At 42.5% G+C, this 25644-nt stretch overlaps 1 protein-coding gene across 1 annotated transcript in view; it reads right to left on the bottom strand.

The window, feature by feature from the left end:
* Positions 1–24604, bottom strand: part of LOC142302813 (extracellular calcium-sensing receptor-like) — a 30339-nt gene extending 5735 nt beyond the window's left edge. Inside the window, exons 1-5 of the mRNA XM_075343923.1 lie at positions 24387–24604; positions 23206–23497; positions 19090–19908; positions 12039–12266; positions 8007–8130 (exon numbers count right to left, since the gene is read on the bottom strand). Coding sequence (XP_075200038.1) covers positions 8007–8130; positions 12039–12266; positions 19090–19908; positions 23206–23497; positions 24387–24604 — 1681 coding nt within the window. The remainder of the gene's footprint in view (positions 1–8006; positions 8131–12038; positions 12267–19089; positions 19909–23205; positions 23498–24386) is intronic.
* Positions 24605–25644: the final 1040 nt, after the last annotated feature.

Raw genomic sequence — 25644 nt, 5'->3', positions numbered from 1 at the left:
CAGTGAGGACCACAGGGATCTGTACTGGAAGCAGTGGGGACCGCAGGGATCTGTGCTAGGACCGATTCTTTTGAATCTTTTTAGTAATGACCTTGTGGATGGGATTGATATTAAAGTGTCAGACTTTGCTGATGACACCAAACTATGTGGAATATTAAAAACTGACCTTGATAGTACAATATTACAAAATGATCTGGATAAGATATCGAAATGGGCAGATACTTGTTAAATGAGGTTTAATGTTAATAAATGTAAAGTAATGCACCTAGGACTGAGTAATCCTATAACTGCGTATACATTAAATGGAAGTAAACTCGGGACTACAGAACAGGAGAAGGCCTTGGGGATTCTGGTTACAAGTAACTGAGCAGCAGCACTCAATGTCAAGCAGCAGCTGCAAAAGCAAACAAGATTTAGGGTGTATAAAAAGAGAGATTAGATCCCGTGATTCCAACAATTTATCCCTGTATGAATCCCTTGTAAAGGCCGATTTACACGCTACGACATCGCTCAAGCGATCTCGTTGGGGTCACGGAATTTGTGACGCACATCCAGCCGCTTTAGCGATGTAGTTGCGTGTGACACCTATGAGCGATTTTAAATCGCCGCAAAAACATTTAAAATCGCTAATCGTTGACATGCCCCCCTATTCCCAATTATCGTTGCTGCTGCTTGTACGATGTTATTCGTCGTTCCTGCAGCAGCACACATCGCTCCGTGTGACACCGCAGGAACGAGGAACCTCACCTTATCTGCGGCCGCCGGCAATGCGGAATGAAGGAGGTGGGCGGGATGTTATGTCCCGCTCATCTCCACCCCTCCGCTTCTATTAGGCAGTCGCTTAGTGACGTCGCTGTGACGCCGCACGAATCGCCCCCTTAGAAAGGAGGTGGTACGCCGGTCAGAGCGACGTTGCTAGGCAGGTAAGTCCATGTGACGGGTCCGCACAATTTTGTGCGCCACGGGCAACGATTTGCCCGTGTCGCACAAATGATGGGGGTGGGTACGCACGCTAGCGATATCAGTAACAATGTCGCAGCATGTAAAGCAGCCTTTAAGGCCACATTTGGAATATGGGATTCAAGTTTGGGTTCCATATTTTAAACTGGATATTCATACATTCAAAGGCAACAGCTAGATCATTACAAGGGATGGAATGATGAGAGTTTGTAAAAGTGGCATTTTTTTAGCTTAGAAAAAAGACGTCTCAGAGGTGATCTCATTTCAGTAGAAACAGAAGCGGAATGGTTAAAATGATTATGGGGTAATCGCCGCTCACCATCTTAGTTGATTCCTCAAAATTTTGGAAAACCTCACAAATGTCAGACATCCATGGCCAATGGCCATTCATTGGTTCTTATGTGTGGAGGCTGACCAGAATAACAATGGCATGTTGTGACTGGTATACAAATACTGCCCTCTGCTACTCCTACAGCATTACCAACATGTGTAATGTGAAATTCCAGAGCATGATCATATCACTCATTAGTGAGTGAGCTGGCACTTGCAAGCACTGCCAGACTGCTGGAAGCTGTAGCTGACTTGCAGGAATGGGTGCACTTTTGGCGTATGTTCACAAATAGCTCAGGCAAATCTGGTTAGGTTTTCGGAAACTGCTGATGTGATGCCCTGGCAAAAGCAGGTAGGCACAGATAAGCCCCGCATAACACCTTCCCTCACACAGGTAACACACAGCCAACCTGAAACCCTAGTCACCCCCCCTTAGGGAAAGATAGGCATACCAGTGGGTGGGACAAGGCAGTTGGACACGCTCACCCCAGGGTCTAGACAGTCCGGGGCGGGAAAACAAACAGATCAGTTCAGTAGTTGAAGTTGAGAGGAGTGTGTTCTGGAGCTAGGTGTAGCTCCAGCAGAGGAGGTTCAAGTTGAACGGTACCAGGGTTGGAGCCCTGGTGCCTTTGCTAGGAGGCAGACGGTGGTCTCCATCAGCAGGAGACGGGAAGACGGCTCGGCAGAACCGAGGTGGACAGGGTTGTAGCCTGCCGGTACCGACACAGGGGAACCGACCCGGAAACCGTAGCACAGAGGGGGTACTCGGACCCTGAAGCCAGGACCGGAAACCAGCGGCCTGGTTAATTAACTGATTGAGGCCAGGACTAGAGGTCCTGTCCCACCCAAAGTCCCTCATAGAAGACAACAGCCCACCGATAGGGATAGGAGGTCACCACCAGGGCCCATAGATCCCATGGGCCAGCGTCTGCGGGCACGGCTCCTTTGGCCACATCCAGCCGGGAGCGGACTCCTGAGTTTCAGACTAGGAAGTCCACCACACACAAACCAGTGCAGAGGAAAAGGACAGTGACCACCAGCCTGGGTGAGGGACCCAAATGCAACTGGCCGCGGCGGCCGGCCACCAACACCTTGGTTTACCAAAATACTTGTGTTGTTCATTTACTGTGAGTAACCAAATATCCCCCTGCAAATTCTGGCGCACTGGCCCTTGCCATCGCTAGCCCTGCATAAAGACACTGGGTCCCGGGGCAACCATCCCTACCCATGGAGGGGTAACATCCATCTGCTACTACATCTCCCCCGGGTGCCCTATAACAGCAGCGGTGGTGTCCCACCTCTCCACACACAGTGGGTGGCGTCACGAACCTAATACGGCATAGCCCGTACATCTACGTCCCCCCTTTTATTCAACGTGTCCGCGAGACCCCCGGGTCTGGAGACCCTTGAGCCATCCACTGGAAGGACCGGGGGGCTGCACACTGAAACACTGAGTTGGAGATGGATGCCGTCATGAGCTTGCAGGAAGCCTCAGTGTCCACATGACTTAAAGGCAACATTTCCAGGACAAGTAGTCTGGAAATGTGACATTTATTGCTTGTGTCTTTGGGTGGGTGGCTGGGTATTTCCTTTTGCGTTTTAAGGCCTGAGGTAGGGATGGCTGCATGCTGCATTGGGAGAAAGAACCGGTCATGGTCATTGATGGTTCTTGCAAATGTACAACAACAGGTGCAGGGCGGGATGTATCTGTGCCTGTGTCCTGTACAGGGGATCGGCAATCATCAGAACAGGGGATGACACAATGGTGGCACCTGCAGACACTGATTGTGGACCCGGGAATTTGGCTCACCTATTCCATTGCTTTGATGATATGTGCCTGAGCATGCTGGTGGTGGTCAGGCTGGTAGTGGTTAGGTAAATACTCATCTTGGCACTGCACAGGTTGCAAATTACCATTTTTTTTATTGTCCAAACTTTCTGAAAAAACGCACCAGACTGGAGAACACATAACTCTTGGCCTGTGAATTTGCTACGTGTGTGCTTTGGCCACCCCACTGATTCTACCTTTCGGTTACGGTGCTGCAAATCCCTCCTCTTTGGCATAGCTGTTTTTGCTCTGCATGCCTACTTCCCAGATTGGATCAGTGACTTCAGCATCCACATTATCATCCTCCACATCTGCTCCTCCTACTCCTCCTGACTTAGCAACATGACTTGAGGGCAACTGTGTCTCATCATTGTCCACCTCTTGAGACAGAAATTGCTGATCACCACCATTGTCTTCTGACCGTGGCTGCTCAAATACTGTAGTTGGGCATCACTGCATATGATCTTCTCATGTCCCTCTTGAAATATGCAGGGTGGAAGACCAGAATTAATTCACATAAATGTAAACAGCTCCTCAGACTGTCCCATTGTGGTATCACTTGTCTCCTGGGATTTGCCATAGTAGGAGGAAGGGGTAAGTATTATGCGGTCCAGACTCTTGACTAATGAGACTGGACCTTGTGAAAAACAGGTTGCTGAGGGGAAGCAGATTGGAAGCATTATCTACCATCCAACCCACCACCTGTTTGCATTCTTCTGGCTTTAACAGTAGTGTCCCACGCCCTCCTTCAAAGTAGGACAATAAGGTGATGTCTCTCATAGTTGAGCAGGTTTCTTGTGCTGCCGCACCTGGCCCAGTTTTACCTGGCCCACAACTCTGCTAGCACCAGCAACGCGTCCAACATGTATGCAGCTAAGAGCGGAATTAATAGACTCAAATAGAATAGATGAAATGCAGGAGAAAATGGAGTAAAAAAAATGCACATCAGTAAACAATGTTCAATGTTGTGGTTGTGACGTCTGAGGAAGCCATGCATTTGGCTATTTTTAAGGAGTGAAACGTACGTTAGGTCTCCTGTCTTCTTTTGCTTTGGATAACCTTTGTCCTCTGACTACCCAACACTGTGAGTATATGGGTGATGTATATCTGATCATGGTCAACTATTTTTTGTACACCGCAACATATTTATACCTAATTGGTTAGTATGCACGGGGATTCTCTGCATTTACTTGGTCATATTTGATTAATCATAGACGGTTATTTGGTCATATTGTCCCTTTGCTTGAACCTCCATGATGCTAGTTAAGGTTTGCTGCTGTAATGTTTTGGTGTACCTATAATAATTTTTTTGACCTTTGATCAGATTGTTCCCCTTTTACTCTCTACGGGGTATTTAGTATTATCATGTGACTGTATTTATGGTCCATTTATTTTATTTGCGTCCTTTGCCTTATCTATGTATTGCTATATATGGATCACTTACTGTTAAATATGGACATTGGTTGTTCTATGGTTGTGGATTGTCATTTTATTATTGTTATTAATAAACATTTGTAATTTTCTATTGAACAATGTTTACTGATGTGCATTTTTTTACTCCATTTTTTCCTGCATTTCATTAATTGTTCCGGAGTTATGCTCTGTATATATCATGTTAATTATTTTGTATGGCATTTTCCAAAGCCATGCTTGTTTGGAATTTTGTTTTGATCAAACAGAATAGATGTATGACTGAAAAGGAATTTGGATTAATGTTGTAGCAGCAAGGACTGTAAGGCAATTTTTACTGCCTATATGCCTTTAATGCTAAACTAATACACTATCCCTTCTCCAGCAACTCTCCCTATGCTAAATTCAGTTTAGAGCGGTATTAACAAGGACAGAATAGAATAAATTTAGGACTGAAATGGAATTTTGGGTTTACATTGTAGAAGCAAGGACTGTAAGGCAATAATTCCTGCCTGTATATCTCTAATACTAAATTAATGCTCTATCCCTTCTATCAGCAACTCTTCCTACACTAAATGCAGCTAAGAGCAGTATAAATAGGGAATCCAATAGATGTAGCCCTGAAAAGGATTTTTAGTTTTAGGGTTCAACAGCAAGGACTATAATAGAATTTTTACTGCCTATATGCCATCAATTTAATACACTATTCCTTCTCCAGCAGCTCTCTCGTTACACTGTTTCTGGGGTAGAGTGTGCGGAACATGGCCTGATCTTATATTGAACTAATGACGAGATGCAGCTGGACTATCCCAGTAATGCCGGTAGCCAACATGATTATGGCATTACCGTGATTGGCTGGGAATCCGCACGTGTTTAGTAACTGAAAAACAGCTGCAAAACATTTGGGGAGGGAATTCAAGCATAGCACTTGTACACCCGCGGTACTCAATCGAGTACCATGCATGCCTGAGTACTTTGATGGTGATCACGCATGCCCATCACGGGGGATTATATAACTATACAGTTTGCAGATCCCATCTCAATAGGAAAGTTACTAATGTAGATCTGTATGCATGTATATTACACATCCTTACAATCTGTTACAGTGGAAAACCTACATAAATGTTACAACATCATTCTTTTTTATTGAATTTTTGGGACTCAATAATTTGACCTTTAAAATTAAGAACATATGGAATTCGGAATATACGTATGGAACATATGGCATATCCTCTGCTGAAGGAGTGTGTGCTTCAGAGCTACTCATCTTATTTGGGGGAAATATAACATATTACAGAGAAAACATAGACTCCAGAGCAAAACTACTGTCCTCAATCACCATGAGGTCCAAACACATGAAGAAAATGTATTATAGCAAAAAATAAAAACAAAATTTGTACCTTTAAAATTTTGGGCTTATTATTATATTTTTTTAAAAAAAGGGCAGTCAAGGAGTGGAACAGGCTACCATGGGAGGTAGTAAGCTCTCCATCAATGGATATCTTCACGCGGAAGCTGGATCAACATATAGCTGGGATGGCTTAGGAAAACCTGCACTCGCAGGGGGTTGGACCCGATGGCCCTTGAGGTCCCTTCCAACTTTACCATTCTTTGATTCCATGATTCTATGAAAAATATATGCTTATAGGTGTCTGAGCTGTGTTTACTACCAGAGAGCTCTACATTGTGCTGTCTTCTTCTTTTCATACCATGTTGTTTTTAGATAGCACTCAAGCCCTTTTCCTGTATACAGTATATAATGATAATTTACCAGAAATAGTCTAATTGTCTTGAATATTTCCCAGAGGAGCATTGCAGCTATAAGACTCCTCACCACTGACAGCCAGATTGGTTTGTCAGTCTCCGCAAGGAGAATAGATTTCCCCTGAGACCAGAAATAGTCTAACATTTTAGCTGAACTCTCCTCCTCTGCATACATTTTGAAGCTTTGATCATGGACAGCTGTGTCATGTGTTTTCCATTCTGGCTAACTATCTAGTACATGTTCTCTCTTGTGTGGACAGGAAGTCAATATGTGTAGACAGGAAGTCAGTTTGTGTAGACAGGAAGTCAGTCTGTGTAGACGGGAAGTCAGTTTGTGTAGACAAGAAGTCAGTTTGTGTGGACAAGAAGTCAGTCTGTGTAGACAGGATGTCAGTCTGTGTAGACGGGAAGTCAGTCTGTGTAGACAGGAAGTCAGTCTGTGTAGACGGGAAGTCAGTCTGTGTTGACAGGTAGTCAGTTTGTGTAGACAGGAAGTCAGTCTGTGTAGACGGGAAGTCAGTCTGTGTAGACGGGAAGTCAGTCTGTGTAGACAGGATGTCAGTCTGTGTAGACGGGAAGTCAGTCTGTGTAGACAGGAAGTCAGTCTGTATAGACGTGTTCAGTCTGTGTAGACAGGAAGTCTGTCTGTGTAGACGGGAAGTCAGTGTGTGTAGACAGGAAGTCAGTCTGTGTAGACGGGAAGTCTGTCTGTGTAGTCGGGAAGTCAGTGTGTGTAGACGGGAAGTCAGTCTGTGTTGACAGGTAGTCAGTTTGTGTAGACAGGAAGTCAGTCTGTGTAGACGGGAAGTCAGTCTGTGTAGACGGGAAGTCAGTCTGTGTAGACAGGATGTCAGTCTGTGTAGACGGGAAGTCAGTCTGTGTAGACAGGAAGTCAGTCTGTATAGACGTGTTCAGTCTGTGTAGACAGGAAGTCTGTCTGTGTAGACGGGAAGTCAGTGTGTGTAGACAGGAAGTCAGTCTGTGTAGATGGAAAGTCTTTCTGTGTAGTCGGGAAGTCAGTGTGTGTACACAGGAAGTCAGTCTGTGTAGACGGGAAGTCAATCTGTGTAGATGGGAAGTCAGTCTGTGTAGACAGGAAGTCTGTCTGTGTAGACGGGAAGTCAGTTTGTGTGGACAGGAAGTCAGTCTGTGTAGACGGGAAGTCAATGTGTGTAGACAAGAAGTCAGTTTGTGTAGACAGGAAGTCAGTTTGTGTAGACAGGAAGTCAGTCTATGGAGACAGGAAGTCATTCTATGTAGACAGGAAGTCAGTCTGTGTATACGGGAAGTCAGTCTATGTAGACGGGAAGTCAGTCTGTGTAGACAGGGAGTCAGTCTGTGTAGACGGTAAGTCAGTCTGTGTAGACGGGAAGTCAGTCTGTGTAGACGGGAAGTCAGTGTGTGTAGACAAGAAGTCAGTTTGTGTAGACAGGAAGTCAGTTTGTGTAGACAGGAAGTCAGTCTGTGTAGACGGGAAGTCAGTCTGTCTAGGCGGGAAGTCAGTCTGTGTAGACAGGGAGTTAGTCTGTGTAGATGGGAAGTCTGTCTGTGTAGATGGGAAGTCAGTTTGTGTGGACAGGAAGTCAGTCTGTGTAGACAGGAAGTCAGTCTGTGTGGACAGGAAATAAGTCTCTGACTTCCTGTGAACTACAAAACAACATCATCACCAATCAAATCCCTTCTGTCCGATCTCAGACTTCTCAAATCCTAATACCTGTGTGATTACATATTTCTCCTTGTGGACAGGCGATGCATTGGAAGCAGCAGGTAGGTTGTCCTCGAATAGAGACCTTCCGAAATCCTGGATGACAACTTTCAGAACAAGCAGATGTAGGTACCTGCAAAAGATAGATATTTCTGCATTGATAGAATCAGAATACAAAATGTTTATAAATAAATATATAGAGAGCTTAATATAACCTAGGTTATTACATTATCATGTTTATAACCTTCATTCCGTATCTCCACCTTTGTGTTGAATTGAACCCAGAAAGTTGGAGGGAAAATCTAATATTTAATTTCAAATTTAAAATGAATTTCCCTTGACTTGGTTGGGACATAAATTGAATAGTGGTCTCAAAACACTGAAGTCCTAAAAATGAATAATGGACTCCAAAGCTCTCAGCATTGCAGGTGTGTGAAATAAAGGTGATGGTCCTCAGGTCCCAACAGACTGTTCGGAAAATGGCAATAGCAATAAATCAAACATATAGAGAAGTAGAAAGGTTTTGACTTGGGCAATAACTATCAGTACAAACAATGGAAAACTATCCAATAATAACACCACAGTGTTGGTGTCAACATTTACCAGGGGTCACAAAGCTGATGAGACCAATAATGTACATGGAATTTTTGGCTCCTTGGTATAACTCCTCAAATTATGCTACTTTTTGTATTGTTCATAAAATTTTAGGCATTGTATTAATACTTTATTTGTTATATTATTCAAAGCTCAAGAGAAAAACGCAAAATTAGCATTTAACCTGCTGAAAATAACTAATTTCCAATAGTACAGTTTGACACCGTGATCTAAGGGGATAACAGGTGCGGGTGAATCAGAGATACACCTGAGCCTGTTAGCCGCACATGTCTGCTGATCAGATCAGCAGACATGTGTGGGAATAACTGTGGGCTCACTGCGGGAGCCTGCTATAACCAGGGGGAGGTGACCCGGGACGTACATATATGTCCTAGTTCGTGAATGGGTTAATGAAGTCTTCTTCCATATTTGTTGGTATTTAAAACCCAAAAAGCCATAAAATGTTCTGAATTCCAATAGAGCCCAAAAAATTGCCGTCTCTAATTCTATAGGTTATTTTCTCAATCAAATATGAAATTATCACACTCAAAATATATGGGTTTCATATGAGAATAGTTGACCATCCCAAGTGATCCAATATACAGAGTGAATTCACTATATCATGTCCTCTTTTTTCCTTGATCTACAAGGAACAGCAGAGTGTCACATCTGTCTTAACATGCTGCTGTAACTCCTGCCCTGGCCATTAGGTGGCGATGCAGTAATGCTACTATTGGACTATGGCAACATGTAGGTGTCTAATTTTCAGATGACTGATACAGGTTCCTCTTTGTTTTTAACTTTTGTTTTGCTGCAGGGAGCTGGTAGGTAATTAGCTCACTGCTGGGAGCCATGGGCAGGGCTCCATTTAATATATAAAGCTGAGTGTATGTATGTATGTATGTGTATATGTGTGTGTGTATGTCTGTTAAAAATATCCGCACCGTCGCATTTACAATCACAAAATTTTGCACAGACATCCCATGTGACTCAGGGATCGTCATAGACCATGTTTTGACGGGAAAATTTAACCCCACGCTTTACAGTTACTCTCCAAAAAAACCTGCATCCATTAAAGTCAATGGAGCTGCGAGTTGCAGATTATTAATAGGAGCTGTAATTGTTTGCTATAGGAATAAAATAAATTGTTAGTATAAGAAGCTTATGTATGAGGTAATAAGATGTCGGTGGGGAGATGGATAGAGAGAGACAGAAAGAGACAGAGAGACATAGTCAACGAGACAGACAGAGACAGACAGAGGCAGACAGACAATGAAAGAGACAGGCAGACAGAGAAAGAGACAAACAGAGACAGATAGGGAAAGAAACAGACAGGGAAAGAGACAGGGAAAGAGACAGAAACAAGAAAGAGACAGGGAAAGATACAGAGACAAGTAAAGAGACAGGGAAAGAGACAAGTAAAGAGACGGAAAGAGACAGAGACAGACGTGGAAAGAGACAGACGTGGAAAGAAACACACGTGGAAAGAAACAGACGTGGAAAGAGACAGACAGGGTAAGAGACAGACCTGGAATGAGACAGACCTGGAACAAAACAGACCTGGAACGAGAGACCTGGAACGAGACAGACCTGGAACAAGACAGACCTGGAACAAGACAGACTGGGAACAAGACAGATGAGGAACGAGACAGACGAGGAAAGAGACAGATGAGGAAAGAGATAGACGGGGAAAGAGACAGATGGGGAAAGAGAAAGACGGGGAAAGAGACCGACAGACAGAGAGAGACAGACAGGGAAAGAGACTGACAGACAGAGAGAGACAGACAGCTACAGAGATAGAGAGAGAAAGACACAGATAGAGAGAGAAAGAAACAGAGATAGAAAGAAACAGACACAGAGATAGAGACAGACAGAGAGACTGATACAGACCACCAGAGACAGACACACAGAGACAGACAGACAGAGACTAGGAGCGAGACAGAGGGACAGTTACTATCACGGCAAAGCCGGGTACTATAGCTAGTTCTATATAAAACCCAGCAGACTGACTCTAAAGTTCATATAACTATAGCTAAATCCGAGCACGTTTATAGGGCGCATAGTGCAAGTTATACGATGTAACACGCCAGATCACACATACGATTTTCCGAGATCGCTCAGAGGTCGTTTTTTATGCGGAGGTCACATGAGCGATCTCAGCAAATTTTATCTGCAATCTGGCGTGTCACATTGCTAATGAGATCACTAGCGATATCGTTGTGTGTAACGTGGCCTTAATGGTTATTAGTGTGTATAACTTGCACTATGTGCCCTATGAATGTGCTGTGATTTAGCTAAATATATATATATATATATATATATATATATATATATATATATATATATATATATATTTATCTGTTTCGTCTTTCCAATGTTCTGACTTCAGCTAGAATTCTGACAATATGGTTACCACCCTGTTTTGTCCTCAACCTGACTTCTTGGCTTTGAACTTGCTTGGTGACCATTCTAGCCTCTTGAAGGCAGCCCTTCCACAGTAGTTATCTACTGCAGTGTTTTAAAACCGGATCCCTGTATAGGTGTAAAAATAACATGGTGTGACTATGTCATGCTAAGTACGAATGGTCTTCCAGTGAATGGCATAACACAGTACAAATACTTGGTGGTTTTATGCGGAGAGAGGGGGAAACACCCGGGGAGCGATACAACACAAAAGGGAGCACAGAATAATTGAAGGCCCTTGTGCTAGGAAAAGTGGAGAAAGGTCAGATCCTGACACTCACCTGAGGCTGATCTCTGCACTCCCTGACTTTGCTTGACGAGTCCTCCCCCTCCGTAAGCCAATCACATGTTTATGCCTCACTAGCCCTGATCTTACCCTGACTACTGAAGGCCACTAGTTGCGCTGCTACATTAAGACAAGACGAGGAATGGGCGGGGAAAGACACAACAACAAGCACTCCTTGGATTCTTCTGTAAGAAACTTTGCAGCCCAATTGTAATGTAGCTTCAATATTCAGTGACAGGATCTTGCAACATGGACAGCATAGGTATGAGCTATAGCCGGCATAAGGAGAGTGAGGAGCAGATATTTATAGCACAAGGGCGTGGCTGCAGCTGAGGTTACAACTACCTGTTAGATCACTGCAGGATAGATATGCACCTTAGCCCCTTCAGTACCGCATGGAATTAAATACGATCCAGCTCAGGGTAAATGACGAGTGGACACTAAAGTGAACCTGTAATCCACAATGCACTGTGACCTTCTGATCCCAGGTCGCATCAGGCTGTGACAAACTCATGTGTGGATTGTGCCAAGTCTGTCCATGGAGAATTTTTAAGCTTGTGTCCTCTGACAGATGACATACAGAGGTGGCATTGTGGTATGAAATCTAGCTATGAGAATGGAACTGGCGCATTAACATGACCTTATCTTCAGTATTCCTTGTGCTCTTCAAGTAAATTACTCCATTTTTTACATCATACCTCATTATTTGCAGAAGCCCAAAGCAGCAGGCTGGAGTTAATGGTAAAAACTTTCCCACCGGAAGCTGTGGTGTCGTAACTGCCAACCTTGACATGACGGATGGTGTTGCTGGCACTTAGCTGCCAGTTAACAATGTCGTAGACGGCAGGCGGGTCTCCATTGTCATCAAAGTAGAGTTCTCTGTCATCATTTAAAGGAAGCCTCACCTTCTTCATATAGTGCAGGATCTATGGTAAGAATGGAAACAAGAAAATGCTGTAATGTAATATATTCACATTGCAGCTAACGAGATGTCATTGGGGTCACAGAATTCGTGACGCACATCCGGCCTTGTTAGCGACGTCATTGTGTGTGACACCTACAAGCGACCGCTAACGATCCCAAATACTCACCAAATCGTTGATGGTTGACACGTCGTTCATTTTCAAAATATCATTGCTCGTTCCTGATGCAGGTTGTTCATCGTTCCTGAGGCAGCACACATCGCTACGTGTGACACCCCGGGAATGATGAACAACAGCGTTCCTGCGTCCTCCGGCAACGAGGTGGGCGTGTCGTTAATGCAGCTGGTCTCCGCCCTTCCGCTTCTTTTGGTGGTCCGCTGTGTGACGTTGCTGTGACATTGCACGAACTGCCCCCTTAAAAAAGAGGTTATTCACCGGCCACAGCGACGTCGTTAAGAAAGTATGTGTGATGCACACTATTGATATTGTTCGCCACGGACAGCGATTTGCCTGTGACTAACAAACAACGGGGGCGGGTGCGATCGCTAGCAATGTTGCAGCGTGTAAAGCGGCCTTAAAGCTATGTGAATGCACTATTTGGTTTCAGAAATTTCTGCATCAAATCTGCATCTCGTGGCAGAAAAAACGTGTGTTTTTGCCACATTTTTAGTGAGTTGATACACACGGCACTTCTGGGGTGGTGCTCAAGTAGGGTCCAAAACTGTCCCAAGTAGATGTAAAAACTTGGCACTCAAGATAAATGTGAATAGTGGTCTTTTACTGAGAAGAACTTGTAGGACCAGCACAAGCTCAGACGTTTCGGTCAAAAACCTTCATCAGTGTGCGTGCAGAGGGTCCTCAGAAGGTATAGCAACTTGCATAGTCAGGTATGATGCGGTGCCCACCGCTGTGTATGTGGCAATGCACGCACAATGATGAAGGCTTTTGACCGAAACGTCTGTGCTTGTGCTGGTCCTATAAGTTCTTCTCAATAAAAGACCATTATTCACATTTATCTTAAGTGCCATGTTTTTACATCTACTTTTGCCATGTTTTTAAGCTATTTTTCATACACTTGGGGTGTAAAAATGGTAGCAAAAAAAGAAAGAATTGACATGCTGCATCTTATTTACTGCACCAAATCTGCAACATAAAAAAGTGCACAAAACTTCAGAATTCTCATTGACTTTGCTGGCATAAGGATAGGCATGTTTTGTGAGAAAATACATAAAGAAGCGCTTCAATATCATGGTGTGTGCACAAAAAGCTTAATGCTACCCCTATTTACAGAAAAGAAATACTATACTACTGCCCCCATATCACCAAGGATATAACTACTATAATACTGCTCCTATGTACAAGAATATAACTACTATAATACTGCCCCTATGTACAAGAATATAACTACTATAATACTGCCCCTATGTACAAGAATATAACTACTATAATACTGCTCCTATGTACAAGAATATAACTACTATAATACTGCCCCCTATATACAAGAATATAACTACTATTATACTGCCCCTATGTTCAAGAATATAACTACTATTGTTGAGGATAAGAATTGAGTATCCAAAAATACTTAATTCAGCCATTTCATAGACTCAGGTATATAGTTTAGTAGATGTAAACTAACGCACATATGTATGAATGCCTTTGCTCTTTTTACTAATATGTATATATGTATATTGCATATTTAGTGTATTTTCCTTAATACAATATACCAGCACATGTAATTTTAAAGATGGCTGCCATATCCTGGCTACACCCGAGGTGATAAACAAAAGAAATTCCTGGAGCCTGGACTGACCAATCCAAAGAGGATATGCAGATTTCTATATGTCTTGAAGCCCCGACCTACAATACTTGATTGGACTGTATTTTGTCCACACCCTTTACTTCTGAAGAGCTGTGAAAAGTTTTAAACAATAAAAACCAGTTGCCTCAGGGTCCATCATGGAGATAGATATAACTGACTCGTTGTCCGTTATTTAGTCTTGTGTGCACACATGACAATATAATTTGAAACAGCAGTCAGATCCTGAGTGACCGCTGGAGTCACATCCTTAACAGTGGAGGCACTGCTGAGATTACCGTAAGAAGGATTGGCCGAATCTCTCTCTCGGATCCAGGAGACCATTTCCCAGTACCCAGGGGCCCCCGAAAATGAGAATTGATCACTCTTAAAATCACAGGTGAGTGTTATATACATTGTATGTGATGTTTGCCTGTGAATCGGTGGTCTTCGGCGAAAAGTTTGACCTCTAGTCTGAGAGGGATATTGACGCTGGTGACCCTTAGCGGGCCTGTATCCTTTGCCGGTAGTCTAGAACGAAGACAAGAACCCAGGTCCATAGGTTCTGGTTCCGTAAGATTAACGGATCTGACTGTCTGTATTCTTGAGTTGCTGTAAGTGAGGCAGAAATTGGGAGCTTTCAGCTCCACGGAAAGCTTGTAAATTCCTCGCTCTGACTTAGTTCTTAAAGAGCTAATAGTGTGCAGCTTTTCATAAAGGCAGCAGGAGCAGCAGCAGGAGGAGAAGGAGGGGTCACTTACCCATCGCTGCTTGGAGCGAAAAGGCAGACAGCGAGGGTCTGGTAGAGCCCAGCCACATGGCTGCATTCCTTCACTGAGAACAAGGAAAGCAAGAGGTGGGGGTCAGTGGGCTAGCAATTACCCACGCAGCTGCTGAGAGTGAGCAGAAGGAGGAGGGCTAGTGTGAGTGACTGAGAGGAATTCTTTAGGAGCAGCCGAAGGGGGAGAGGAAGGAGGGGTCAATTACCTACTGCTGAAGTCTACATATATATATATATATATATATATGTATATATAGAGAGAGAAACTAAGTGGTTTATGCTTTTCAGTATTTTGTAATTGTTGGTTTGTTTTTGGAACAGAAAGATAAGGGAATGGGCGTTTCCCCCAGTGTTTTTATCACATATATTTCCGTGTTTACAGCCGGAGAAATAGGAACACGTGGCGAACGGTATTAGTATCCACGTGTTGGATGCTGAAAATTGCGTCCTCTTTACACGGCAAGGAGGGGGAGGGATTCCGGTGTTGGAGGAAAGTGTTTGAATCAGCGTATTTCCCCTGAGTATTAACTCATGCACTGCTATGTAAGACGCCGGAAATAAGTGTGTCCTTATTACACAGCAGGGGAGGAGGGAAAAAGCATTCAGTTGGATGTGGCCAATCCAATTAGAGCACTATGCATACTTTGTTCAAAAAGAAATGTGGGTTTTTTTTAGTAGAAGCAGAGAACGCTATCGCCCTAGTTAAAAAATAGAAGAGCGGGAAATAATATACAAAGGATTGTGAGGAATTGTGTAAAGTAGTTGGACTAACACCAGATGGCAGGCTGCAACTTATGTACGGAAGTCCATAATGATCTCCAGTGAGGGTATACTGGAGAACAAAGACCCTATTCACTACCTGTTGCTGTTTCTAGAATCACAAAATGTTTTTCTCTAGCTGTGTCTCATTGTTCTCCTTTAGAAGTCATTATATCTGGTACTAAACAAACCTCTCCTTTGTATACTGGAATGCAAACTGGTTTACTACCATTAAAAGTAACACCCCTGGCTACGACCATAGTTTCAGCCCCTCCCATTACACCCATGGAGTCCTAATATGGACATACACTCGGAGGTTAGGTGCCTGGAACTTCCTGTGGCAGCCATCTTGCTACACCCACTGATGGCAGTACACCTCATAAGCCAGGCCCCTTTAATGGGTCTTTCTCCAAAGTTTTCAACCCATCCCCTTTAAACTTTTTTTTTTCTTTTTTAGGGGGGTGGAGAGGTGAGAGGTATTTTCTGGTATATACGTAAAACATTTAAATAGTATATTTGCTTACTCAGCTATCCAGTACATGCAAGTCAAAGATAAATAAGTGAAACTTTTACAGAATTGATAAATAGAATAGAGGAAGGAAAATACTTATCTTTGTACTGTGTCAGGGTCCGTCATGGAGATAGATATAACTGACTCGTTGTCTGTTTTTTAGTCTTGTGTTCACACATGACAAAATAATTTGAAACAGCAGTCAGATCCTGAGTGACTGGTTGAGTCACATCCTTAACACTATAATACTGCTCCTATGTACAAGAATATAACTACTATAATACTGATCCTATGTACAAAAATATAACTACTATAATATTGCTCCTATATACAAGAATATAACTACTATAATTCTGCTCCTATATACAAGAATATAACTACTATAATACTGCCCCCATGTACACGAATATAACTACTATAATACTGCCCCTATTTAGAAGAATATAACTACTATAATACTGCACCTATGTACAAGAATATAACTGCTATATCACTTCTTTCATGTACAGTCATATAGCTACTGTAATATGTATGGTAGTACTAACCCATCATTAAAATAATATTTTTTCTGTCATATAATTTTTAAACCGTTTGCAGCATATAGCTAAACTGTATATGAGCAGCTTCCAATTTATACCATCCATTGGCCGTGAAGAAATCTGTGAAGAGAATCTGTAAATCTGGAATAGAGATGGAGGAACCTGCAAATATTTGTGTATTGCGGGTGCTGCTGGATTTAAAAAAGAAAGTCTGGTTAAGGATTGGGCTTGAACCCAAACTTGAGCCTAGACCCCAAACACCATATAAATCTATGGGGACCCAAACCTGTGTGCTGTAAAATGGTGTTGGTAAGGGCTAGGGGGCTGCAAAAGGGAGCATCATTGGGATTAATGCAGAACAATTATTCTTACCGAGTTTGCATGCGGCTATCTCACTGCTTCCAGGTGCACTCATTAAATCTCATGCATATTCATTGCTCTCCCTGCCCACTCTCTGTAAGAGTGTCTGTAATTGGCTGCAGTCAGACTGTTAGTGTGGCGGTGTCTGTGATAGGTTGCCCTGACACTAGCTGTCTGGGTATCTGAAGTGGAGTACAAAAAAAAAAAAAATAATGGAAAACATTTTTTGGGGTTCTCAGTATCTCGATACCCTGCAAAAACAAATCAGACAGCTGGAGGCTGCAGCTGTCACCTGTATGCATAAACTCAGCTGTGTATCAAAATACGAGGGACCCCTTGTGGCTTTTTTAACTATTTAAATAAATTATGTAAAAAAAAAAGGTTTGCGGTCCCCCCCAATTTTGATATCCTGCCAAAATAAAGCAGACAGCTGAGAGCTGGTATTCTTAAGCTGGGGAGGCCCATGCTTGTTGGGCACTCCTCAGCCTAAATATAGCAGCCTGCAGTTGTTCCAAAATTGGTGTATTATTTGATATGTCAATCCTGGTGCTTACCTGGCTCATCACAATTTCTCTGGAGTAGTGGCAATTGGGGTAATAAATGGAGTTAATGACATCTGTGAGTTGTCAAAAAATCACAGCTGTCATCGAGCCCATAGTTAGATGCATTTTTCTGCCAGGAGATGCAGATTTTTTGCAAATATTCATCATGCACACATAGCCTAAACCAGTAATCAGGCACTGAGTTTATTGAATTCACCTGAAGTGAGTTCACTGAGTTCACTTGAAGTTTCAGCTGGGGTACCATGGGAACCATCAGCTGTGACCTCAGGTGACCTCATTGACAACATCACTCACAGCTACGAATCCCTCAGTGTGTCTCTTACACTGCAGTGCTATGTCACATTTTCTAATGTGACCACACACCTTGACCTCAGATGCAGCAGAGCCAGGATTATCGTGGGATGTTGTGTCTGTTGATTATGTCGGACCTGCAGGTTTTTTTGGGGGGTTAATAAATTGGAATAGAGGGTGTTCTGTTTGTTTCTTGGGGGTCTCATTGACTCCTCCCCATTATTAACTTTGGGCTTGATGGCAGCTGTGATTGTTTTTTAACAAATCACAGCTGTCATTGACTCCTTATATTTGTCTGATTGCCACTACTCCAGGGCAATCGGGATGAGCAGAGTAAAATGCCAGGATTAGCGCATCTAACAGATGTGCTAAATCTGAGGCGGTTGTAAGCTACTATTTTTGCTCTGGGGAGGGCCTAATAACCATAGACATTTCCAGCCTGAGAATACCAGCCCCCAGCTGTCTGCTTTATCTTGGTTGGATATCAAAATTGGGGGGCTGCATGCCATTTTTTAAAAATTATTTATTTAAATAATTTTTAAAAAGCTGCATGACATCCCTCATATTTTGATACACAGAAAATATAATACACACAGGTGGGGGCTGCAGCCTTCAGCTGTCTGCTTTATCTTCATTATATATGAAAAGACAGGAGACCCCCACACCATTTTTTCCAATTGTTTATTTATTTTTACATTCCAGCTTAGGGACTCGGCCAGCTAGTGTGAAGGGAACCAATCCCAGAGGCAGGCATCCTGGCAGTCTAATTACAACCAATCCCTGAAATTGTCAGAGGGTGGTCTGGAGTAACAATAAATATGCATTAGATTTAATGAGCGGACCCAGAAGCAGTGACAACCCTGCAGAAAATCAGTTAGTATAATTGTCCTGCTTTAATCCCCATTTTGCTTCCTTTTTAAAAAATGTATTTATTTTTCTCCTGGTGATTGAACCCAAACAGTAAGATGAACTTCCTTGAGGAGTCCATGTTTAGAGCCCTTGCATGGACACTAGGTGTTGAGATCGGACCGCGAACTTTAAAGTTAAGGTTTGCCCACAACTAATCTGGAACTTTTTCTTTTTTGTAGTTGAGCGTCATCGAATGTCTGATGCTCAGAAAATGGTGTATATGCCATGCCGGTTTGAACTCCAATAAACAATATTTACAAGTATATAACTACTATTACATTGCCCCTTATGTACAGAAGAATGACTTTATTTTACCTGCCATGGATAGAAATTTTGTATTTGAGCACATATCCCATGAAGAGATGGACCATCCTTTTCATTGCATTTTCTAAGATCTTCCAAAGCTTTGGCGAGAACATGAACTGCGGTGTAGATATTGTAAGACACCCTTAAATTGGAGACATCATTGTAGCTGTTCTGGATACTGTCCAGCCTTTCTTCTCCGGTGCACACCTTTCTTTGGAGACCCAAATACCCCACCGTTGAAAATGTACAATTAAAGGCTTCTTCCCAAAATGTCATCACTAAATTTCCTGGCAAAGTCATGTTTGGATGGAGCTTGTTGAGGAATTCTTTAAATCCCGGTATTAACCCATTGTAGAAAGCTAAGCCAATTGTGCCAAATAAGAGATGGGAAAAGCTGGCCATCTTTTGTAGACTTGTCACAGACCATCCTTCACTTGCCACAAATACTTTATCTCTGATATTCTCTTTGACCATCTCAGTCATTATGGGGACCAAATCGAGACCAGTAGCGAAAGTGATTACCACTCTTGCTGTTGACTTTTTCATGACTTCAATTATATGTGGAGCATTCCGATCTGCTCTGCTGGTCAAAATATTCTCGGTGAAGGCTACACAGGCCCCGACCCTGATAATCTCTTGTTTGACTAACTGAATTCCCTGTTGTCCATAGTCATTGTCCACTCCAAGTAGCCCGACCCAGGTCCAATTAAAGTGTAGCACAAGCTTTGCAAGCCCTTTAGACTGGAAGGCATCGCTGGGAACAGTCCTGAAGAAGGAAGGAAACTTCATCCGGTCACTCAGGAGAGAACTGGTGGAATAATAACTGACCTGATTGTAAAAAACATCAATGGAAGAAAAACTATTAAAAAAATAAGAATTATATTTATTTCCAGCGTTTCATAAATTATTATCACTATCTTCACCATCACCACCAATGTTTTCTTTTTAGAGTTGTAAAATAATTGTGTAATTTCTACTATGAGCTCTGTTACTTTTAAGCGGGCTTTACACGCTACGATATCGTTAGCGATCGCACCCGCCCCCGTCGTTTGTGCGTCACTGGCAAATCGCTGCCCGTGGCGTACAATATCGCTAACACCCGTCACACGTACTTACCTTCCTAGCGACGTTGCTGTGGGCGGCGAACAACCTCTTTGTTGAGGGGGAGGTTCGTGCGACGTCACAGCGACATCACACAGCAGCCGAACAATAGAAGCGAAGGGGCAGAGACCAGCCACATTAATGGCACGCCCACCTCGTTGCCGGAGTATGCAGATAAGCTGTTGTTCATCGTTCTCGGGGTGTCACACGTAGCGATGTGTGCTGCCTCAGGAACGACGAACAACCTGCGTCCACAACGAGTAACGATTTTTTGAAAATGAACGTGTCAACGATCAATGTTTAGGTGAGTATTTTGATCGTTGACCGTCACTCGTAGCTGTTATACGCAACAACGACGCTAACGACGAATTCCGTGACCTCGACGACATATCGTTAGCGATATCGTTGCGTGGAAATGGGCCGTTACTCTTAATAAAAATCTATATGTTTACATTTTCAAATTAGTTCCTCAGAAAGTAGACAGTTTTACATTTTTTTTCTATGGGGAAACAATTTTTATGCTAATTTTTAGGCAAACTGCTAAGTGCTCAGTAAGCGTAACGAGCATTTTAATGCTCAGGTGCTTTGTACTCGTTTACACACAGTATGATGTAAGTCAATGAGGTCTCCTTTTTCCGGGAAAAGGGTCATCATTTACTTATTTGAGAAAATAAGCATAATGTGGATCATGGTGCTGGACCTTGGCTTCAGAAATATCGGGGCAGTGGAACAGCTCCCATCAACGTTGGGTTTTCTCTGAGCCCATTGTACGTATGTGCATCATACTGTCTATGTATTAAACTCAGCTGTCTAATTAGATGTGAAATGAGGCAAAAAAACATTATTCTCAGCAAAACAGCATACTGAGTCTTGAAAAAGTATTCCTACCCCTAAACGTTTACACTATTTTTCATGCTACATCCACAAACTTAAATGTAATTTCATTGGATTTTATGTGATTTCAACACAAAGTAGCAAGTATTTGTGATGTGTAAAAAAAAGAAATATGGCTTTCTAATTATTTTATTAATAATAGGTGCATATGTAGGTGCATATGTATTCAGCCCCACTGAGTCAATGCTTTGTAGGACCACCTTTCTCTGCAATTACTGCTGCAAGTCTCTTGATGGGTTTCTCTTCCAGCTTTGCCCATACAAAGGTGACATGTTTGCACATTCTTGCACACTCACTGTTATGTGGTGAGATTGGATGGAACAGCAATTTTAATATATTGTCACAGATCAGTGGATTTAGGTCTGAACTGTGACTAAAGCGGGCTTTACACGCTACGATATATCTAACGAGATGTTGACGGAGTCACGTCGAAAGTGACGCACATCCGGCATCGTTAGTGATATCGTAGCGTGTGACAGCTATGTGTGACGGTGAACGAGCAGAAATACTCACCTTCTCGTTCATCGTTGACACATCGCTCATTTTCAAAAAAATCGAACATCCGGTTGATCACTGTTCCCGAGGCAGCACACATCGCTCCGTGTGACACCCCGGGAACGATGAACACAGCTTACCTGCATCCTGCCGGCAATGCGAAAGGAAGGAGGTTCCGCCCTCCGCTTCTATTGGGCGGCCGCTGTGTGACGTCGCTGTGATGCCGAACGTCCCTCCCCCTTCAGGAAGTGGATGTTCGCCGCCCACAGCGAGGTCGTTTGGAAGGTAAATGCGTGTGACGGGGGTTAACGACTTTGTGCGACACGGGCAACAAATTGCCTGTGCCGCACAAACGATGGGGGCGGGTGCGATTGCACATGCGAACGCACGATAAGTTGATACGTGTACAGCAGCCTTAAGGCGTTCCCACACATGAATATGCTTTGATCAAAACCTTCCATTTAGCTCTGCAGGATGTTAGGGTCATTGTCCGGCTGGAAAGTAAATCTACGCAATGGTCTCATGTCTTTTGCAGCCTCTAAAAGGTTTTCCTGTAGGATTGCTCTGTATTTCACTCTATCAATCTTCCCATCACCTCTGACCAGCCTCCCTACCCCTGCTAACGGGCAGCCTCCCCACAGTGATACTGCCACCACCATGTGTGACAGTGGAAATGGTGTTTTTTGAGTGATGTGCAGTGTTTTTACCCTACATGGCGTTTTGCATTTAGCTCAAACATTTCTCCATTGTTCTCATCTGACCAGCACACCTTGTTCCACACTCTTGCTGTGTCCCCTACATGGCTTTTTGCAAACTGTAAGTGGAACTTCTCATGGCTGGTTTCAAAAATGTATTTTTTCTTGCCACTATTCCATAAAGGCCAGATTTGTAAAGTATAAAACTATTAGTTTTCATGTGGACATATTCTCCCGCTTCAGTTCCTCCAGTGACTGCTTGGCTGCTTCTCTAATTAATGTTCTCCTTTCTTGGGATGTCAGTTTAGGTGTATAACCATGTCTTGATAAGTTTGCAGTTGTGCTATAATCCTTCCATTTTTGGATGATGGATTAAACAGTCTGACGTTCAGTAATTAGGCTATTTTTTTATAACCTAACCCTGCTTTACTTTCCTCCACAACTTTCTCTCTGACATGTCCAGTGTGTTCTTAGGTTTTAATGATGCTGTTTGCTGCCTAATTTTTTCACAAAAATCCCTGAGGCCTTCACAGAACAGCTGTAGTTATACGGAGAATAAAATTACACACAGGTGGAATTAATGTATTAAATAGGTGACTTCTAGAGGCAATTGGTCACTCAGGATTTTTAGTTAGGGGATCAGGCTACAGGGGACTGAATACAAATGCACGTAGGAGTGTTCATATTTATATTTTTAACCATGTATCATTTCATTTACACTTCATAAATACTTGCTATTTAGTAATGGTATGTCCATTTAAATTTGTTGTTGTAATGTGAAAAAATGTGTAAACGTTTGCGGGGTATGAATAATTTTCAAAACACTGTATCTTTACTGTTTTAGTGAATGATTGAGATTTCATTGTATGAAATTACCCTTTAATAGATATCTGAGAGTTTCTCTGATCTATGTTAAAGATAGTGGTGGATTTATCCTTACCTGTGGGTACTTGTAAAGTCCGAGGATGTGTGCAACAGCTATAGACAATGGGGACGAAGAAGAACCTATGAATCCACTTAGGGGAACATTGTGAAGACATCGATAATTGGGAATGGCCATCTTATCTCCTGATAAGACTTGTAAAACTGAAGCTATGTTTAAAGGAATTACCCCACAAGTGTCATACCAGTGAAATCCCAGGGTTATGTTGGGTAAGATGTAGTCATTTCTGTTGATCTCTTCTATTGCAAACAGGAGAGCTTGAAGCTGCTGAAAGTAACCAAAATGAATCCTTGAGGAGACACAAGATGTCTTAGTCAATCATCACAGTAGACCTTACAGTCAATTATCCAAATTGATCTATTCCATACCCTTCAAGCTTATGATATGGTCTCGATGACATCCTAATAATTATGAGCGAGTGTACTCGGCACTGCTCGGTACTAATAATGATGAGCAAGTATACTCGGCACTGCTCGGTACTTAAACGAGCATCGGTGTGCTTGGGTATTCGCGGTGCTCGGCAGAGGAGCCCAAGCGCTCGGATGTGTAGTTCATGAAACATAGAATGCAAAGTGCAGGCTCCCTTCAGTGAATAGTGTGAGCTGTCACTCCAGTGAGAGCCACTTGTAGACTCTGAATGGCTCTCATAGAGGGTAAAAATAACATTTTCGGATGTAGTGTGTCCCCAAAAAAAATCCCGCCCTCCCTCCTCCAGAAATGCTCTGTTTATTGCTGTCTGTATGTGAGCGGAGAGCCGAACTGGCAAATCATTGACTTCCAATATACTTGTTACTTGAGTTGAGCCTGTCCAAGCATCTGACCAGATCGATTAGAGTAACGAGCACCCAAGCATCATAATGTTCACTCAATATTTCGAGTTTTGAGCACCGAACATTGTACTGCTTGCCCACTATTACCTCCTAAATGTTTGTCAAAAAGACCATCCACATTTTTATCAATGTCAACCATTTATTTGATAGGAAAAATTACAGACATCGTAAATCAACACTTTCTAATCATAGTTACACTTCCCTATTTATGGGCCACTTCCACATGTTTATATTGTTAGGGATATAATTTATCCTTTGAGATAAATAAATACCCTATAGATGGATAAATCCTAGACCACCCCAAGTGAAAACTTGGATTTAACATATCTTGTAGACATCTTCACTTACGTTGTGCAGGTTGTTCTTGGGGGAGGCTCAGTAAAAGAAATATCCTTGAAATTATCTGCCACACGAACTGGTAGCATTGCCCCGATGATTATATCTCCAGGATGGTGAATCCCCTCAAGTGATATAGACTCCAGTGTACATCGGTTGTCTTCATTATAGGAAGTTGGTATAAGCGAGGTAAGGATGAAAATCCAGATAAGGCAGTAGAGCGTTAGCATTATGGATGGGAGACCTAAGGATGGCATAAACAAGTGTAATAAGACATTGGAATTTACTCTAAACTCTAAAATGTAAAGACGATACAGGTTAAGACCACTTGCAAGCTACTCTGCCCAATAACTTTATCTATCTATCTAGCTATCTGTCTATCCATCCATCATCCATTATTATCAAGGCAGCCATCTTAGCTTTTCTGTTTACAGCATGCACAGCTATACTCTAAAATAGGCAAATAGAACAAAGACAACAATACTCTGGAGATGACTCGTTGACTTCTTTTGGATAGTGTTGTGGACATGCTGTGTGACCTGTGCAAAGATTTTGCAGAAAGAAAGAAGAGGTGATCATTGACCATTGTCTATTGGGAATGCTATATCCTTAGTTAGCTATATGTAGCTGATGCCTTCCATTCCTGTGATGTTGACTACAAAGGGGCAATGTCTTAAGAATAGGAAATATCAGCTTATTAAAGTAGCATATAAAGGTTTGAGTACCCCTGGTCAAAATTACTGTTATTGTGAGCAGTTAAGCAAGTTGAATAAGAAATGATCTCTAAAAGACAAAACGTTAAACATGACACATTTCCTTTGTATTTTAGGCAAATCAAATTTATATTTTCATTTCTTACATTTTAAAAATTACAAAAATGTAAATGAGTCGAAGAGAATGTTTTGTGTGCTCAGATAACTTTAACCAAAGGTTTCAGACCTTAATTAGCCTGTTAGGGTTATGGCTTGTTCACTGTCATCGCTAGGGAAGGCCAGGTGATACAAAATTTACAGCTTTATAAAAACCCAGTCTCCTTTCACTTTGTGCCAAAAAACAGCACCAATGGGTTCCTCTAAGCAGCTGCCTTGCACTCTGAAAATGAAAATGGTGAATACCCACAAAACAGGAGAAAGCTTGACCACTGAGGAAGGATTCTCCGGTCGTGATGGTTAGTATACCCACTTAACCTAATAAATAACACACCGACTGCATGTGACTTGGTTAAACAAATTGGCCACAGCAGCCTTTATTACCTATTATTAACATTCTA

Source organism: Anomaloglossus baeobatrachus, chromosome 4, assembly GCF_048569485.1.
Source record: "Anomaloglossus baeobatrachus isolate aAnoBae1 chromosome 4, aAnoBae1.hap1, whole genome shotgun sequence".
In the NCBI taxonomy this organism is placed as follows: Eukaryota; Metazoa; Chordata; class Amphibia; order Anura; family Aromobatidae; genus Anomaloglossus; species Anomaloglossus baeobatrachus.
Note: the sequence above shows the minus strand (reverse complement) of the source record. Positions and strands in the feature narration are given on the sequence as shown.